This window comes from Pelobates fuscus, chromosome 5 (assembly GCF_036172605.1).
Source record: "Pelobates fuscus isolate aPelFus1 chromosome 5, aPelFus1.pri, whole genome shotgun sequence".
NCBI lineage: Eukaryota > Metazoa > Chordata > Amphibia > Anura > Pelobatidae > Pelobates > Pelobates fuscus.
The window spans coordinates 185,662,196-185,681,717 of NC_086321.1; the positions used below are offsets into that span (position 1 = coordinate 185,662,196).

At 41.6% G+C, this 19,522-nt stretch overlaps 1 protein-coding gene across 1 annotated transcript in view; it reads left to right on the forward strand.

Moving 5' to 3' along the window:
* The window catches only part of LOC134612699 (uncharacterized), a 156,727-nt gene that overhangs the window by 124,426 nt on the left and 12,779 nt on the right, over window positions 1–19,522 (forward strand). The window contains exons 6-9 of the mRNA XM_063457124.1: window positions 2,714–3,007; window positions 14,734–14,820; window positions 16,465–16,548; window positions 18,623–18,706. Of these exons, the coding sequence (XP_063313194.1) occupies window positions 2,714–3,007; window positions 14,734–14,820; window positions 16,465–16,548; window positions 18,623–18,706 (549 nt within the window). The remainder of the gene's footprint in view (window positions 1–2,713; window positions 3,008–14,733; window positions 14,821–16,464; window positions 16,549–18,622; window positions 18,707–19,522) is intronic.

Here is a 19,522-nt window from a genome sequence, read left to right on the forward strand (position 1 = left end):
TGTGGCTCTGCATACTGTGAGTGACCCATTACCCTCTTTTTATTGAATTTCCTTTTAAAACAGTGTTACACTATATATATATGTTTTTATTATAGGAAAATCAGGAGGTGTTCCACTCATCGTACTAAGTATACCATTTAGTGTATATTTTGCTTGCACCCCCCTTACACTTCTTTCTTTCACTGTACTTGGATTGCCATTTAGTGATTTTAGGCACTGGGGGTAGTTGCTTACTTTTAAAGCGCCAATCCACCATTTTTGTGTTGTGTTTGTATACTCCAAATACAAACATATGTCAAAATCATCCAAATTGATCCATTGGTTCAAAAGATAGATCAAAGTCCTCTGTGACCAAATGAAGCATGGCTTTTCTGCCCAAAACCAGTTCCACCGAGTCTTCTATCCTGTAGATAATTGAGAAGTAATCCAATTATCTCCAAGGACAGAGGCAAAACTCCATTAGCCACATGGTAGCAAAATACAGTAAAATACAATAAAATACACAAGGTTACATTTATTACATAAAATACAGACATGCAACATATCCCCAGATAGCTTAGGTCTGAGCGCACATTATTACTGAATGGCGCTCAGACGACACACATACAGTGCAATTGCCATGGAGCCAAAGTCTTTTATTACATGAATAGGCTCCATGGCATAGCTATCTGGGTTAAATGAGTTCATTCAGTAAATCCGAGAATCTACCGAACGCCAGGGCAGAAATACATGAATAGACCTTTCTGCATAGGAAAATAAAGTATTTAAATGCCGGTCCATAGTCAAAAGGCAGCAGGCAGGCAACCAGGCTCCTCCAACGCACAGTGGCGAGATTGGTCTCGTCACATAGCTTACTTAGCTGATTAGAGTGGGACACTGTGAGCCTAGAATATTGCATCTTTTCACAATATTCTCATTTACTGAGATTGTGGATTTGGGATTTTCATGAGCTATAAGCCATAATCATCGCACTTATGACAAATCACAGCTTGAACTATCTTGCTTTGCATGTAATGCGTCTATCTCATATATTAGTTTCCCCTTTTATGTTACATTACTGAAATAAATGAACTTTTGCACGATATTCTAATTTTTCGAGTATCACCTGTATATAGTAAGTGTGCACTACTGTAATAGTGGTTGATAATCCTGCTGAAATTGAATGGATGAATATAGTCATTTTACTCTTCTATTCATTTTCAATACATCATTTAAAAATATAGCATAATATGTATTATCATAAACCCATACTTACTTAAAGATCTCTTCTAGATGTTACTTGTATAATAGCCATCCACAACATCACAGGTGATAGTCCATCTATTATTCTTTCATAACATGATAGGAAAGCCAGTTTATTAAAGGATGCCAATCTCCTTTTTGCTATTGCGGGCTCTCTGTGATGTATATATTTAACGCCAATCTATCCATCATTTTAACTGTGCAAACTGCCCTATAACCCCCTCTAATTTCCCCAAGTCCAAGATTGTTTCCCTTGGTTCGGTATTTCTAACGAATACAGACCACCTCCCCATGCTTGTTATATTCAAAGAAACCACACTTTAAGTGGTCTCTCTGGGTGGCTGTCATTTGGAGAACCAAAGAACACGTGCACTGGAAAATGGTGACCATCTGGTCTCCCAAATGCAGGCAGCGGTACTAGGTCGTCGAGTGCCCAGTACTCCAAAATGGACAATGTGGCTCGCGAACAATGGTAACTTTGTACCGCCTCCTACTTCTGTTCCTGAAGACAGGTGTTCACTGGAAAGGTTTGCACGAACAAGGCGAACAATCACTATCTAAAAGCCATGGTATCCGTTCGGTATTTTGTTCATTTAGGAACTCCCGGTGGCGATTTGGCTATATACGTGGGATCTGAGTGCTATTTGGACACTTTGAGTGCTCAGGTCCCAGCTATCCAGGGATATTAGACTTGTGGTGGTTCCTAATAATGTTATGTATGTTTTATATTTTATGCATTGTGCCTTTAGTGCCTAAGAGATAATTAGTTTAACTCCTATCCCTCAATTAAATTAGTTTAATAATTAGTTTAACTCCTATCCCTATTCTCCACATTTTCTCTACTCTCCAGGGCTAGAGGACTCTGCCCATCTACAATATCATATTAACCATGACCAAATGTCACTGTATAGAAGTACGTTTTATATAGCAACGTTCGGTTCAAGTTTACAGCAACAGTGCTTATCAGTGTAAAATGAGCTTTACAAACGATAGCCAGAGTAAATATTCATATAATAATGTAATAAAATGCTAGAACAATATAAATTATTATTATTATTATTATTATTTATAAATCACCAACAAGTTTCGTAGCGCTGTACAATGGGTGGACTAACATATCCGTATTTGTAACCAGACAAGTTTGACGCACAGGAACAGAGGGATTGAGGGCCCTGCTCAATGCGCTTACATGCTAGAGGGAGTGGGGTAATGTGACACAAAAGGTAAGGGTAGAAAAAAAAAAGTATGAGTGTGTGTATTACAAGTGTTAGAACTTTTAAGAATGTTCATTTCTTATTTAAAATGTTTTTTTTTTTTTTTTTTAATTTATTGAATGAGTTCCAGGATAAATACAAATTAATAGAACATAATATACTTTCTTGATTTCATAATTGATTATGTATGAAGAAATTAACTACATAATTAAACTAAAAGCAGTAACTCTCATATTTTGTACACCTTTGTGTTACAGAGCATCCTGAATCACCTACTCTGTATGTGCGTGGACAGCAGTCTGAGTATGTCAGGGGTCAATCTATCACATTAGGGTGTTATGTTCCTATTATCCGCCCAATGGTAAAAAGATTCCGATATTTTAAAGATGGAAATGAAGTGACTCACAAGATAACAAACACAGGAACACTTTATGTAATATCCAGTGTAACGCAAGAAGATGCTGGGGAGTATAATTGTGACTACACGGTTGAAAAATCAGGAATAGAGATCCTGTCATTTCCCAGTAATTCAGTGATCATCAAACTGTCAGGTAAATATATGGGTTATATGTGTTTCACATGGTGCTTAGATAAAAACTATAAATTGTGTCTGAGTACAGTACTGCTGGGTTTAATATCTAGCCAGGTTCATTTTATATAATTTTCTTGCTTCTGTATATTTAGAAAATAATAACACTTACAAACATCCCAACATTTCAGCAGTGAAATATAGTCCGATTGAAAAGTCACCTTTACATATATTTACATTCATACATGCATTACCTACTTAAAGGGAAACTCACCAGAACAACTACAGCTTAATGCAGTTGTTCTGGTGTGTATTGTCTGTGCCTGACGGCTTTTTAATGTAAACACTGCCTTTTCTTGTGGCAGTGCTGCACAGTGATTCAATGCATCTCTATGAGGAGGTGCTTTTGGCTCTGCCCCCTGGCCTGTCTCCTTGGCTGATATAAAAATTGGCTATCTCAGCAAATTCAATGTTTGAATGCCCACTACTCTATCCCACCTATGTGACTTTTAAATAAGGAGGAGCAAGCGGTTCAGATGTTGAACAAGAAGATGACATTCATTTATTGAGATAAAGCGGTCTGGGTGCCTATAGTGTCCCTTAAATAAATATTTAGTGAATAACTCTGTAAGTGTAACAAAATACAGCCTCTGGCTGCTCACTGTAAAAAAAAAAAAAAAAAAAAAACCTATTGCCCACAACCCCTAAACGACGGGTGGGGGCCCTAAAGTAAAATAAGGGAGGAAGACCTATTGTCCCCCGCCCTGGCCCCCACCCCTGAGCGGTGGGTGGGGCCATAAAGATAATGAGGGGGGGGACCTACTGTTCTCCCCCCGGCCCCCACCCCTGCACGGTGGGTGGGGGCCATAAATTACAATGGGGGGGGACCTACTGTCCTCCCCCCCTGGCCCCCACCCCTGTTCGGCGGCCATAATGGTAATAAGGGGGGGACCTACTGTCCTCCCCCCCCGGCCCCCACCCCTGGGCGGCGGGTGGGGGCCATAATAGTAATAGGGGGGGACCTACTGTCCTCCCCCCGCCCCCACCCCTGGGCGGTGGGTGGGGGCACTAAGTAAATCCCCCCCCATCATGGTGACTAGGGGTCCCCAAGCCCCTAGTCACCCACCCCCCACCCAAATAAAAATGCCCCTACCTACCCCCCTCACCCTAAAAAATAGTGAGGGGGGAATAAAATTGCTAACCTGTAATGCAAAATTAAACTTACCATTCGACGTCTTCTTTTTTCTAAAATCTTAATTTTTCAGCCCCAAAAAAGGGCAAATAAAAAACCATCATACCCGTCGAACTAAAAATAAAATAAAAAACCCGAGCGCAAAAAAAAATGAAGAAAAAGAAAAAACCCGAGCGCAAAAAAAATAATCCATCTTCACCCATGGAGGGCTCCGCGCAGACTGAGCTCCGCAGGGCGGGGGAAGGCTTATAAAGCCTTGCCCCGCCCTGCAATTAGGCTAAGAACACTCTGATTGGTGGGTTTAAGCCATTTCAAGCCATCCAATCACAGTGCTCTGTGTCATTTTACAAGCGTGGGAAAGTTCTTTGGAATTTTCCCATGCTTGTAAAATGACACAGAGCACTGTGATTGGATGGATTTCAAGCCATCAAATCACAGTGCTCTGTGTCATTTTACACAGCGTGGGAAAATTCCAAAGAACTTTCCCACGCTTGTAAAATGACACAGAGCACTGTGATTGGATGGATTTCAAGCCATCCAATCACAGTGCTCTGTGTCATTTTACAAATGTGGGAAAATTCCAAAGAGCTTTCCCACGCTTGTAAAATGACACAGAGCACTGTGTGATTGGATGGATTTCAAGCCATCCAATCACAGTGCTCTGTGTCATTTTACAAGCGTGGGAAAATTCCAAAGAACTTTCCCACGCTTGTAAAATGACAAAGAGCACTCTGATTGGCTTAAACCCACAAATCAGAGTGTTCTTAGCCTAATTGCAGGGCGGGGCAAGGCTTTATAAGCCTTCCCCCGCCCTGCGGAGCTCAGTCTGCGCGGAGCCCTCCATGGGTGAAGATGGATTATTTTTTTTGCGCTCGGGTTTTTTCTTTTTCTTCAGTTTTATTTTTGCACTCAGGTTTTTTATTTTATTTTTAGTTCGACGGGTATGATGGTTTTTTATTTGCCCTTTTTTGGGGCTGAAAAATGAAGATTTTAGAAAAAAGAAGACGTCGAATGGTAAGTTTAATTTTACTTTACAGGTTAGCAATTTAATTCCCCCCTCACTATTTTTTAGGGTGAGGGGGGTAGGGGCATTTTTATTTGGGTGGGGGGTGGGTGACTAGGGGCTTGGGGACCCCTAGTCACCTTAATGGGGGGGGGGAATTTACTTAGTGCCCCCACCTGCCGCCCAGGGGTGGGGGCGGGGGGAGGACAGTAGGTCCCCCCATTAACATTATGGCCCCCACCCGCCGCCCAGGGGTGGGGGCCGGGGGGGAGGACAGAAGGTCCCCCCCTTATTACTATTATGGCTCCCACCCGCCGCCCAGGGGTGGGGGCCGGGGGGGAGGACAGTAGGTCCCCCCCTTATTACCATTATGGCCCCCACCTGCCGCACAGGGGTGGGGGCCGCGGGGGAGGACAGTAGGTCCCCCCCTATTACTATTATGGCCCTCACCCGCTGCCCAGGGGTGGTGGCCGGGGGGGAGGACAGTAGGTCCCCCCCTCATTCCCATTATGGCCCCCACCCGCCGCCCAGGGGTGGGGGCCGGCGGGGGAGGACAGTAGGTCCTCCCCCCCCCCCTCATTCCCATTATGGCCCCCACCCGCCGCCCAGGGGTGGGGGCCGGCAGGGGAGGACAGTAGGTCCCCCCCATTACTATTATGGCCCCCACCCGCCACCCAGGGGTGGGGGCCGGCGGGGGAGGACAGTAGGTCTGTCCCCCCGCCCCTTATTACCATTTTTTTTTACAGTGAGCTGCTCACTGTTTAGTGGACATGCCCCTACTCGCGGTATAGCGAGTAGGGGCATTGGGGAGATTTTAATCTCCCTTATGCTATTATGGGGGTCATATTGACCCCCATAGAGTGTGGGGGGGACCTGGGGGGCTTATGAAGTGGTGGGGAGCACTGCTCCCTGCCGCTTCTATAGTTACATATTACAAGGAGGGAGCTGCACGCCGGTAGCTCACTCCTTGTAACAAACTGAACGAACAAACGAACACTGATATTCGGTGTTTGTTTGTTTGTTCGTTTGATTTTTTCTATTCATTCATTCGTCTGTCTGATGAATGAATGAATGAATAGGTGAAATTCCAGTTCGCATGACCAGGGGTTTCACTGGGCATGTGCAGGAATTTCACAGTCTATCTAGTGTGGGCAGATGACGTGTCCCACAGGGACTTCACCTACCCACACAAAGATGGCGGCGCCCTGCATATAGATCGGGGCAGAAAATAAAGAATACAAAATAGGTAATATGGGGGGCTTGGGGGCATTTGGGGGTGACTAGGGGGTCGATTGGATGTAGTGGAGGCGGGAGGGGGGTTAAAAAAAAAACGGGATTCGGCATGACAGTGCCGCTTTAAACAACAAGCACGTTTTCTAGACATTTCTAGACATCCAGCAGGGTGTTGACCTTCCATTATATATATACTAGACACAACAGTCTATATTATTAAAAAATTGGGTAGATGGAAATCCTCTTTCTACAATACTTACATTCTGCAGCCCGAGGAAGAGCTCAGGAAAGCACTCAAATGTTTAGCTTCATAAGTATGCATTAAAGTGTGTTTTTTTCATCAAAACTTTTGCCCTCCTTTATTACAGGCAAACCTGTAATACCTGTACGTTGGTTTCGGCACAGCACTACCAACTTTCACCCCCTACAATATTATATATACTATTAAGTTCCGAGCACAAGTATAAGGCCATTGGTCTGAATTTGTGGGAGGAGCTTTCCCTATAAAAATGCAATCCTCCTACTTATCTATGCCATTTCCATTCAAGTGACCCCACCCACCACTACCTCAACTACCTATTATTACATTATCCTTGGTAGGCCCTATTTTATTACAGGCCTACCGTTCGTTGGTTTTGGTACAACACTACCAACTTTCACCCCCTACACTATATATATATATATATATATATATATTTATATATAAATATTTTATCATTATGACTTTACAAAGGCCTTCCCTTGCTGAAAAGTCATACTGTGGGGATATTTATGGGATGATAATATTATACAGTTGAGAATTGCCCACTATTTCAATTCTCTTAGATCTTAGAGATCGTTATCATGTAAGTGAAATGTATTTCATACAAATAAAATCACAATTTATGCTTGATATTCCTATTAAAGTCTGCACTTTATAAGACTGGAAGTGCCTGGATTTTTTTTTATCCAATTACACAAATAAATTACAGAATGATTAAATTGAACATCAAACAGTTGCTGCTGGTCTGAGTGAATAAGTAGTTGCGTACAGAGTGTCCGGCAAAAGTGACAGAGTACAAATACAATGCACTAGCTACCAGTTATTTAATAAAAAAAAAGGGTATATTGCTCCAAGTTTCTTCAGTTATTATCATGTTTTTGTGTTTATGCTTAAAGCCCAGCTCATTTGGCAATGCTGCCTTCTATGACTTCCTGTATAATGCACGAAAAATAATTAAATTCATTTCCTAAGTGCTTAGTACTCATAAAGCTCTCTATGATTGTCTCTCTCAATCTGTTGTAGTTTTCTTTAATAAATATATATGTTCTGTAAATAGTTAATACAATGTTAAACAAAAATCTGCACACCAGTCAAGCCATAAGACTTGCTTTTCCCACAGAAATCCCAAATCTGAGCCCATGGGGTATGTCCAGTCTTTTTTAGTAGCCACTTAGTCACAAACACTGGGCAAAATTGGCATTTATTGCATAATCACGCAAACAAATACTTACGCTAACTTTGGCCAGTGTTTGTGATCAAATGGCTACTAAAAAAGACTGGACATACCCCATTTGCAATACCTTGTGTTGTCTACTATTGCAAATGGTATGCCATTATGGGTGTAAATTTCATTCCTGGGCTACTATACGGTCTCAAAGGCAACGTAACCAATCTGGCGAATTTCAATTTCAATTGTAACGTGCTATATTTGACCCTGTAACTTCCCAAAAGACCATAAAACCTGTACATATATAATAAGGGTGGGTGCATTTAATTTGAAAGAGGTGAATTAGGGTTGGACAGACATGTAGCGCAAATGCCAGGTTTTGTTTGTTCACAACGTGTACATTTGGCTCAGTCCTTGAGGGGTTAAAAAGTGTTTGAAAGTTTATTTTTTCAAGGAGTCAACATTGGATCCTGTTTCTCAGATAAAATGTGTTCCTGCTTAATGATGTACATATGAGCGTTTGCGTATATTTGGTGCCCATACAGGTGATACTAGAAAAATTAGAATAAAGTTTATTTATTTCAGTAATGCAACGTAAAAGGGGAAACTAATATATGAGATAGACGCATTACATGCAAAGCAAGATAGTTCAAGCCGTGATTTGTCATAAGTGGGTTGATTATTCTAATTTTTCGAGTATCACCTGTATATGTTCCTGTTATTTGACTGTACCACTTGGTCTCAAATAGGAAATGATTTTGTGTAAGAATCAGGGAGATCAACTCTAAAACAAACTCTACAAGAGGGGCCTGGATACTGAGGTAATTGTGTCAGAATTTGGTGCATGGACTCTACTCCATCAGCATGAGAGATTACAGAATATCCATCAGCATGAAGGATCATTAGTCAGTCACTCTACAGCTTCCATGTAGTGTTTTAGTGAGATTAGTCCATCTGAATGGGTGCTGTTTATGCACTAAGGTAGATTTATTTTGAGAAATTATTTTATGCTGGGCTGGTTGGGGAGGGGATTAAGTGTACTTTTATTTTTGGTCCTTAAATATCTCCTTTAAATCAGTGTTAACTTTGGCTGCAAATTTCAACTTAGTTTTAGTCATAGTCTTTTGACTAAAAAGCCATTTTAGTTTTAGTTGTATAATAGTCATCTGAATTGTTTTAGTTTTAGTCTAGTTTTAGTCGACTAAATATTCAGTAAATTTTAGCCGACACTACTATAGTCTAATGGGTTTAGTTAAAGCCTATATCTGTTTCTTTTGCCCCAGCCCCTCTGTGTCTCTTTCAAGCCCAAGTATGTCTATTTTTCCCCTTTTCTGGCCCTTCAATGTCTCTTTGTGTCCCCCCAGCCCGTCTGGGTGTTTCGCCCCCAAACCCTCTTTTTCTCTTTTGCCCCTTCCCCTGTCGGTCTATTTTTCCCCTTCCCCAGCCCGTCTGTGTGTCTCTTTCTCTCCACAGTCCCATCTTTGTGTCTCTTTCCCCCCAGCACCTTGTCTCTTTCTCCCCCACCACCTCTGTGTACCCACAGCCTCTTCACGCATCTCATCTCCCCCCTGTGTCTCATGCCCCCAGCATGCTCATGTGTCTCTTTCTGCTCGCCCATGTGTCTCAATCCCCCAGCACCCCATATGTCTCATTCCGTCAGCGCCCCATGGGTCTCATCTCCTCTCCTACCTCCCCCATTTGTCTTAAGCGTCTGTGCTAAATTTGGCATTCATTTTCAGTTTAGTTTTAGTTGTAGTTTTTTTTACTAAAAAGTCATATTAGTTTTAGTTTAGTTACCTGAATTGTTAGTTATCTGAATTGTTTCAGTTTTAGTCGACTAAATCTCCAAAATTTTAGTCGACTAAATCTGAGGAAAATTGTTAGTCAATGATGTTAACACTGTTTCAAATACAAAGTATTATGAAACTTATACAGCTCTGTCTCCCACCTAATGGAGTCCGGTTGTACTGTGGGAACCAAACAAAGATAGATCCCTACCTAGGATATAAATTGGTTCAGGACTAAGCACTTTGCTGGATAGATTGAAAATTGGTAGACGTGCAATTCGTTTCAGTTCGAATATGAATTCGGACGAATTTCGGACAATTCGGACATTCGGGTACTTCCGAATGTCCGAATTACCGAAGTGCCGAATTGCCGAGGTCCCGAAGTTCCGAAATTACCGAATTTCCGAAGTGTCGAAGTTCCGAAGCACAGTATTGCCTAAGTACTAATATACTTACTCAGCGAAAGAAGAAGAATGTTACATTGTATACAATTTTAAATAAAAAGTATACAAACATAGTCAGGATTAAGCTGTAAGCATTTGCAACACTTACAACAATCAAGTAATACACATTCATATAAAATGTAAGTTACTTAGCCTGTCAATGTAATGACAGGAATGAATAAGTAGATAACTCCCTAATTCCCACGGTATTCGGGAGTTACCTACTAAAAGGCTGAAAGACCTAAATTGGTCTTTCAGCCAAAAGATTACTTCGTATTAGTAAATTATGCCCCTACTCGCTATTCCGCGAGTAGGGGCATGTCTATTAAACAGTGAGCAGCCTGTGGGACCTATTGCCTCCCCCGCCCCCACCCTTAAGCAGCGAGGGTGGGGGCCCTAATGTAAAATAATGAGGGAGGACCTATTGTCCTCCCCCTGGGCCCCCACCCCTGAGCAGCAGGTGGGGGCCCTAAATCAGAATAAGGGGGGGCCTAATGTCCTCCCCCATGGCCCCCACCCCTGAGCGGTGGGTGGGGGCCCTAAATTATATTAAGGGGGGGACCTAATGTCCTCCTCCCTTGCCCCCACCTCTGAGCGGTGGGTGGAGGCCCTAAATACAAATAAGGGGGGGACCTAATGTGCTCCCCCCTGGCCCCCACCCCTGAGCGGTGGGTGGGGGCCCTACAGTAAAATAAGGGGGGACCTAACGTCCCCCCCCCTGGCCCCCACCCCTGAGTGGTGGGTGGGGGCCCTAAATACTAATAAGGGGGGGAACTAATGTCCTCCTCCCCCTGGCCCCCACCCCTGAGTGGCGGGTCGGGGCCCTTAATACCAATAGGGGGGACCTTAACTAGGGATCCCCAAACCCCTATTCACCCCTTCCCCCCCAAAAAAATTATCCCCCTACCTACCCCCTTCACCCTGAAAATAATGAGGGGGGAACTTTAACTAAGTACCTGTAAATAAAATAAAACTCACCATTCAATGTTTTCTTTCTTCTAAAATCTTCTTTTTTCAGCCCCAAAAAAGGCCAAAAAAAATCCATAACCACCGACGCAATAAAAAAAAAAAAAATCCATCTTCACCCATGGAGGGCTCCGCGCAGACTGAGCTCTGTAGGGCGGGGGAAGGCTTATAAAGCCTTGCCACGCCCTGCAATTAGGCTCAGAGCACTCTGATTGGTGGGCTTAAGCCAACCAATCAGAGTGCTCTGTCAAGTAAATGAAGAGACTGACAGGTAAGTCTCTACATTTACCTGTCACATCACTCTGATTGGTTGGTTTGAAATCCACCAATCAGAGTGATCTGTGTCATTTTACACAGCGTGGGAAAGTTCTTTGGAATTTTCCCACGCTGTGTAATTTGACTCATAACACTCTGATTGGTTACTTAATCCACCAATCAGAGAGTTATGAGTCAAATTACACAGCGTGGGCTTACCTATTTGGTATGCTCCCTCTCTCCATCTCTTGCCACTGGTTAAATATGCTACAAAGTAGTATTACATCTTATATCTGGAGAGGGAAGAGACCAAGAATCAATACATATACTCTATCAAGGAAGGCCCAACAGGGGGGATTAGCCTACCCCTTAATTACACAAATATATCAGGCCAATATGCTTGTCCATGCTAGTAATTTACAATTAAGTGATGCCAAAAACCAAGCTTGGTACAAAATTGAGTCAGCTAGAATTGGACTAGATAATCTCGAGCTTCTCCTATGTAGAGAGGCAAGCCAAAATATGCAAATGGCCGAGATTACATTCCAGTCTCCCTTGTCTTTATCACAAACATTAAAAGAATGGAATACTATAAAGAAAAAGCTGAATATTAATAAAAAACTTTATGAGAACCTTAGCTTAAGGTCTTTAGAGCACTATATGTTAGGGATTAATTTGGTAAGCTGGTATAAAAATGTTAACTATAAGATAAAAGATCTTTATAGTGAACAACAATTGAAAAGCTTTGAAGTTCTTAAAGAACTGTTGGATTTACCTTCTAGCTAAATATTTAACTACCTTCGTATCAAGAGCTATCTTAAAGATAATATACTAACGCTAGATGGCCGTTTGGGTAAACTATTTAGGAAAATCTTCTCTGGTTTTATGGTAAAAAAAGGTGTTCTCTCTTGCGATAGAAGTGATAAAACTTAAGGGGACCCCAGATATTCCCAAAGCTTTAAGTAAATGGGAAGATGATTTAGCAATATCTATTCCATTTAACAATTGGTGTTAATCCTTTATGATGACTAAAAAAGCCATTCACTGTCTGAACATTCTAGAGACCAAAAATCCTGTATAGATGGTATTTGGTACCGACTAGACTTGCAAAAAATATCCAGTACAAACCCGTCAAATTGCTGGCGGTGTTTTCATCCAGACGGTTCTATGCTCCATATTTGGTGGGCTTGTCCCAGAATTAAGCCTCTTTGGAGTATTTCATTTAATTTTATATATAGGATTGGAGGTATATGTGTCAGGGCTCCGCGGGCAGCGGTGAGGGGAGGCTGCAATCCTCTCGCAGCACTCACCCTCGGTCCATCGCTGCCCGCGGTCCCCCTCCCCTTACCGGTCATTGAGCGGCGTCCTCTCCCCTTGACACGCCGCTCGCGTCCTCCTCTCCTCCTCCCAGTGGCAGCATGTCTAACGCTGCACGCTGGGAGCCGGCACTGATATCAGAACGCCGGGGTCACTCACGTGACCCGGCGTTAAAGCCACAGCGCAACAATCACAGTGGGGGGTATAGATATCCCCCACGTGTGTTTGTTAATTCTGATTGGAAGTTATCCAATCAGAATTAAGGCAAGGATATATATACTTACCTTTCCTGTCTCTCAGTGCCCTGTTGTGGTCTTTGCTTACTAGTATTGATACTGAACTTGTGTTTCTGGTTACGTACTCTCTGGCTTGTTATCTGACTTTGTGACTTTCTCCTACCCTTTGACCTCGGCTTGTTTCTCGTTATCCTGTCTTCTGGTTCCCCTTACTCGGCTTGTCTCCTGACTATTCTGTGTGTGCTTAGCCCGGCCACTCTAAGGTCCGGTACTGCACCTTTTCTCTGTGTGTGTGTGTGTGTGTTAGCGTGTTGGGTTCCCCGAATCGTGACAATATGCCTGGAGCATAAAGCGGAAATTGCCCTACTTCATCTTATGGGTTCAGAAATAAAAGATAATATCGATATTGTGATTATACATTGTCTAATGGCAACTAAATTATTAATTGCTAGATTTTGGAAAAGTACTAAGATCCCTACTAGAGACCAAGTTAAAGCTCAATTACTATACCAATTTGAGATGGAAAAAGGGTTGATCCTCATGAATGATTATTTTAACGTTAATATTTTGACGCTATATTCCAACCTTATTGACAAGATCAGAGGGTTTTAATGAGGTGAGCTTAATGGAAGAACGTATTATGACCTACCTAGATTCAGATGAAACTTAGTATTGGATAATACCTCACGGGCTCTTTGACCATATATTTGATACTAGTTATATTGTTCTCGAGGGCTGCACCATTCCTGTGGAACTCGCTTCCCTCCTCCGTTAGATGCTCACCCAGTCTCCACTCCTTCAAAAAAATCATTAAAAACCCACTTCTTCATAAAAGCGTATCAATTAAACTCTTAATAGCTCCCAGCTGATTCCTCTTCTGCAACTGTCACTAGTCTAAAACTATCCTTACCTTTTGTGTCATTTTACCCCACTCCCTCTTGCATGTAAGCTCATTGAGCAGGGCCCTCAACCCCTCTGTTCCTGTGTGTTCAACTTGTCTGGTTACAACTACATGTCTGTTCGTCCACCCATTGTAAAGCGCTGCGGAATTTGACGGCGCTCTATAAATAATATAATAATAATAATAATAATAATATTTATTATAGAATTTTTGACCTGCCATATTCCTATAATATCTTGGACCAGTTTTGTTTGTATTGTATGTCCTATTCTTGTGGGTATTGGTTTTTGTTGGAGTGTGATTCTCCTATACTTTGATATTGCATATTAAATTTTTACGCACTGGAAGGTTTATCTTTTACATATATATGATGTAATTTGCCATACCTGTGTGTGTTTTACCCGGGAAAGGATGTTTTTTTGTAGTACCTTTCTTGGTTGTTGTACCGTATATTTATATTGTTATAAAACTCAATAAAAAAAGATTGAAACAGAAATGGTTAAAAACCCTTGCATTCACTTACTTGAGTCCAGTGCTAGCTACATCACTTTCAACATCAGCGTGAGGGGGCACCTAATGCATATGCATTGTGAGCACCGTGCGCGTATTAGGCCTGCCCATAGCAAAACATTTAATCAATCCTTTCCAATTGGAAATTTGAAACCGCTGGACGACCTCCCGCTTTCCATGAAACTTGAAACTGAAAATTCGGGAAACAGCAGAAAGCACCTCTAGTGGCGACCTTTAACTTTTAATGTAAACATTGCAGTTTCTGTAAAATGTATATGTTTTACATTGCAGGTTAAGGGGATGAAGTGGGTTGGGTGTCTATAATGTCTCTTTAATACTTTTTTTAAGGTTATAGTGGAGCAGATTCATGGTGCTAATACTACTCTTATGTTCAACTTACTGTTACTTGCTCATCCTTATAAATCCTGCTTGATGGTTTACCTATTTCAATAATAGTAATTTCTATTATGTATAGGATCTACCATACCTACCATCATCCCTTCAAAATCAAATGCGAGATCGCCTGTTGTCACAACAACACCAGTGAATCTCACCACTAAAGGTACAAAGAGAACTGAGTAACTTTCATGCCTATATTCTTATAAATACACTGTGCAGAGTGATCATTTTGTAGGTAAACTGTAGTTTAACAGTTTAATGCCAAAGTGCTAACTGTGGGGGGATTGGAGGTGGGATCTTGGCATTTTTAGTGTACCTGTCTACCTGACTATTTAAGTGCAGACTATTGTTCAAGTTATACCCAAGTTAAATCAGTCTGAGTAGCAGGAAAATATCTCTTAATGTGACTTTGCAAATTAACTGCCATCTTTAGAACTGTATATATACAAAAAAGCAAAGAGTTTCAGCATACAGATTTTTGTTTTTATGATTGAAGAAACATTACAAGCACCATAACTACTAGTGGAATGTCCTGGTGCTCCCCTCCCCCCCCCCCCCCCCCCCCACCCAATTGTAAGAAGTCAGAAGTTTGACTCCTTACTATAGGATCTGCCAGGCACTGCTACCTGCCTTCAATACTAATACTGGAGCCTGAAGTTACATAGCAGTTACTTCCTTTAGGACATTCAGTGCAAGGCTTAGCTCATCGGCTAAGATCGTCTGCTTATTGCCAATGATCACTGATCTGTGTATGTAGACTTGTCACATGAATATGTGACAAGGTACATGTTTCAAGCAGAACTGGAAGAAACAAGCAATAATACCCATACAATGATATCTTTACTACATGATGTTCTAGAGTATTGCTCTAAATTTAAGGCGAAGTCCAGCTTTGCCAGAAACTTGAAAGCTAAACTCCATGAAGCAGCAGGAAGCACCTCTAGTTGCTGTCTTAACCTTTAATGTAAACATTGCAGTTTCTGTAAAACAGCAATGTCTTGCATTGCATGGTTAAGGTGACTAGGACACTGCACCCAGACAACTTCAATGAGATGAAGTGGTCTGGGTGCCTATATTGTCTCTTTAAAGGAAAACTCCAGTGCCAGGAAAAAAAACAATTTTCCTGGCACTGCAGGTTCCCTCTCCCTCCCAGCCCCTCAATCCCCAGTTGCTGAAGGGGTGAAAACCCCTTCAGTTACTTACCTGAGGCAGCGACGATGTCCCTCGTCGCTGCTTCCTCCTCCGCGCTGCTCCTCCTACTGACTCCGTCGGGCGACGGGAGGGGCTGATCCCGCCCACCGGCCGGGGAGACCTAATGCGCATGTGCGGCAATGCCACGCATGCGCACTAGCGCTCACCATAGGAAAGCATTGAAAAAGATTTCCAATGCTTTCCTATGGGGAATTGAGCGACGCTGGAGGTCCTCACACAGCGTGAGGACGTCCAGCGATGCTCTAGCAAGGAAAATATTTGCTATAAATCAGGAAGTTCCCTCTAGTGGCTGTCTAGTAGACAGCCACTAGAGGTGGAGTTAACCCTGTAAGGTAATTATTGCAGTTTATAAAAAACTGCAATAATTACACTTGCAGGGTTAAGAGTAGTGGGAGTTGGCACCCAGACCACTCCAATGGGCAGAAGTGGTCTGAGTGCCTGTAGTGTCCCTTTTATACTTTATTTAAGGTTATACGGCAGAAGATTCATGGTTTTAATACTACTCTTATGTTTGACTTACTGTTACTTGCTCATCCTTCTAAATCCTGCTTGATGTGTTGCGTATTTCAATAACAGTTATTTCTATTATGTATAGGAAATACCATACCTACCATCATCCTGTCAAAATCAAATGAGAGATCGCCTATTGTTACAACACCAATGAATCTCGCCACTAAAGGTACAAAGAGAACTGAGTAACTTTCATGCCTATACTCTTAAATGCTCTGGTCTCCACCACAATTTCATATGAATTCAGTTGTTATGATGTGAGAAGGTCCTCAGTGCCAACTTATCTCAAGGAATTAAACAAATGGCTCAACCCAAAGCTCGAGACAGGAAGCATTGGACAGGGCTTGAATTAGAGGTGCTCTGAGCCCACCGTAGCTCCCCAATCACAAAACGGCTTAAAAAACTTAAAGGTTTCTCAAGCCATTTTGTAAACGGGCAGCTAGGAACTACTAATAGGCTGAGAGCATCAGCTGATACACTGGGCAGAGTGATCATTTTGTAGGTAAACTGTAGTTTAACAGTTTAATGCCAAAGTGCTAACTGTGGGGGATTGGAGGTGGGACCTTGGTATTTTTTGTGTCAGGGGGCCTGTGTACCTGACTATTTAAGGGCAGACTATTGTTCAAGTTATACCAAAGTGAAATCAGTCTGAGTAGCAGGAATCCATTTCTTTGTGTGACTTTTCAAATTAACTGCCATCTTTAGAACTGTATATATACAAAAAAGCAAAGAGTTTCAGCATACAGATTTTTTTTTATGATTGAAGAAACATTACAAGCACCATAACTACTAGTGGAATGTCCTGGTGCTCCCCCCCAGACCACCTCCCCCCCCTCACCCCAATTGTAAGAAGTCAAAGCATTTTTTAACAGTATGACTCCTTACTATAGGATCTGCCAGGCACTGCTACCTGCCGTCAATACTAATACTGGAGCCTGAAGTTACATAGCAGTTACTTCCTTTAAGAAATTCAGTGCAAGGCTTAGCTCATCGGCTAAGATTGTCTGCTTATTGCCAATGATCACTGATCTGTGTATGTAGACTTGTCATAAATATGTGACAAGGTACATGTTTCAAGCAGAACTGGAAGAAACAAGCAATAATACCCATTCTATGAGATCTTCACTACATGATGTTCTAGAGCAGGGGTCCTCAAACTTTTTAAACAGGGGGCCAGTTCACGCTCCCTCAGACACTGCTGGGGCCAGACTATAATTTGACATTTTTTTTAAACAAATTCCTATACATACTGAAACAGACACATAGACATATACAGACACACATACACATACTAACATACATACAGACACAAACACGAATAAGGACATACACACACACACACACACACTGACAGACATACATACATATGCATACTGACATACACACACATACACACTAACATACATACATACTGACATACACATACATACAGAAATACATAAATACAGACATACACATACATAAAGACAGACATACACATAAATATACATACATACTAACATACATACATACACACACATAGACATACAAACACATACTGACATACATACATACATACATACAAACACATACTGACATAAATATACATACATACACATATATACTAACAAACACACACACACACACACACACACATGCACAGACATACATACTGAAATACATACCCACAGCCATACATATGTACACTGACATACATAAAGATAGATAGACAGACACATACACACAGACAGACAGACACAGACAGATACATACTGACATAAATACACACACACACACAGACATACATACTGACATACTGAAATACATACATAGAAACACACAGACATACAGATATACACATACTGACATACATACACACAGACATACATACAAACATATACATACATACTGACATACATACACTCATACACATAGACACAGACAGATACTGACATACATACATACACACACACAGACATACATACTGAAATACATACACAGAGAGAGACATACATACAAACACATACTGACATACATACATACACACACAAACATACATACTGACATACATACACACAGACAGACGTACATACTGACATACATACATACAGATACATACACACACACAGCAATTTTTTCTTACTTTTTTTGCAGGAGGGTGACTAATACTAGTCTTATGTTTGACTTACTGTTACTTGCTCATCCTTCTAAATCCTGCTTGATGTGTTGCGTATTTCAATAACAGTTATTTCTATTATGTATAGGAAATACCATACCTACCATCATCCTGTCAAAATCAAATGAGAGATCGCCTATTGTTACAACACCAATGAATCTCGCCACTAAAGGTACAAAGAGAACTGAGTAACTTTCATGCCTATACTCTTAAATGCTCTGGTCTCCACCACAATTTCATATGAATTCAGTTGTTATGATGTGAGAAGGTCCTCAGTGCCAACTTATCTCAAGGAATTAAACAAATGGCTCAACCCAAAGCTTGAGACAGGAAGCATTGGACAGGGCTTGAATTAGAGGTGCTCTGAGCCCACCGTAGCTCCCCAATCACAAAACGGCTTAAAAAACTTAAAGGTTTCTCAAGCCATTTTGTAAACGGGCAGCTAGGAACTACTAATAGGCTGAGAGCATCAGCTGATACACTGGGCAGAGTGATCATTTTGTAGGTAAACTGTAGTTTAACAGTTTAATGCCAAAGTGCTAACTGTGGGGGATTGGAGGTGGGACCTTGGTATTTTTTGTGTCAGGGGGCCTGTGTACCTGACTATTTAAGGGCAGACTATTGTTCAAGTTATACCAAAGTGAAATCAGTCTGAGTAGTAGGAATCCATTTCTTTGTGTGACTTTTCAAATTAACTGCCATCTTCAGAACTGTATATATACAAAAAAGCAAAGAGTTTCAGCATACAGATTTTTTTTTTTATGATTGAAGAAACATTACAAGCACCATAACTACTAGTGGAATGTCCTGGCGCTCCCCTCCCCCCCCCTCCCCCCCCCCCCCAATTGTAAGAAGTCAATGCATTTTTTAACAGTTTGACTCCTTACCATAGGATCTGCCAGGCACTGCTACCTGCCGTCAATACTAATACTGGAGACTGAAGTTACATAGCAGTTACTTCCTTTAAGAAATTCAGTGCAAGGCTTAG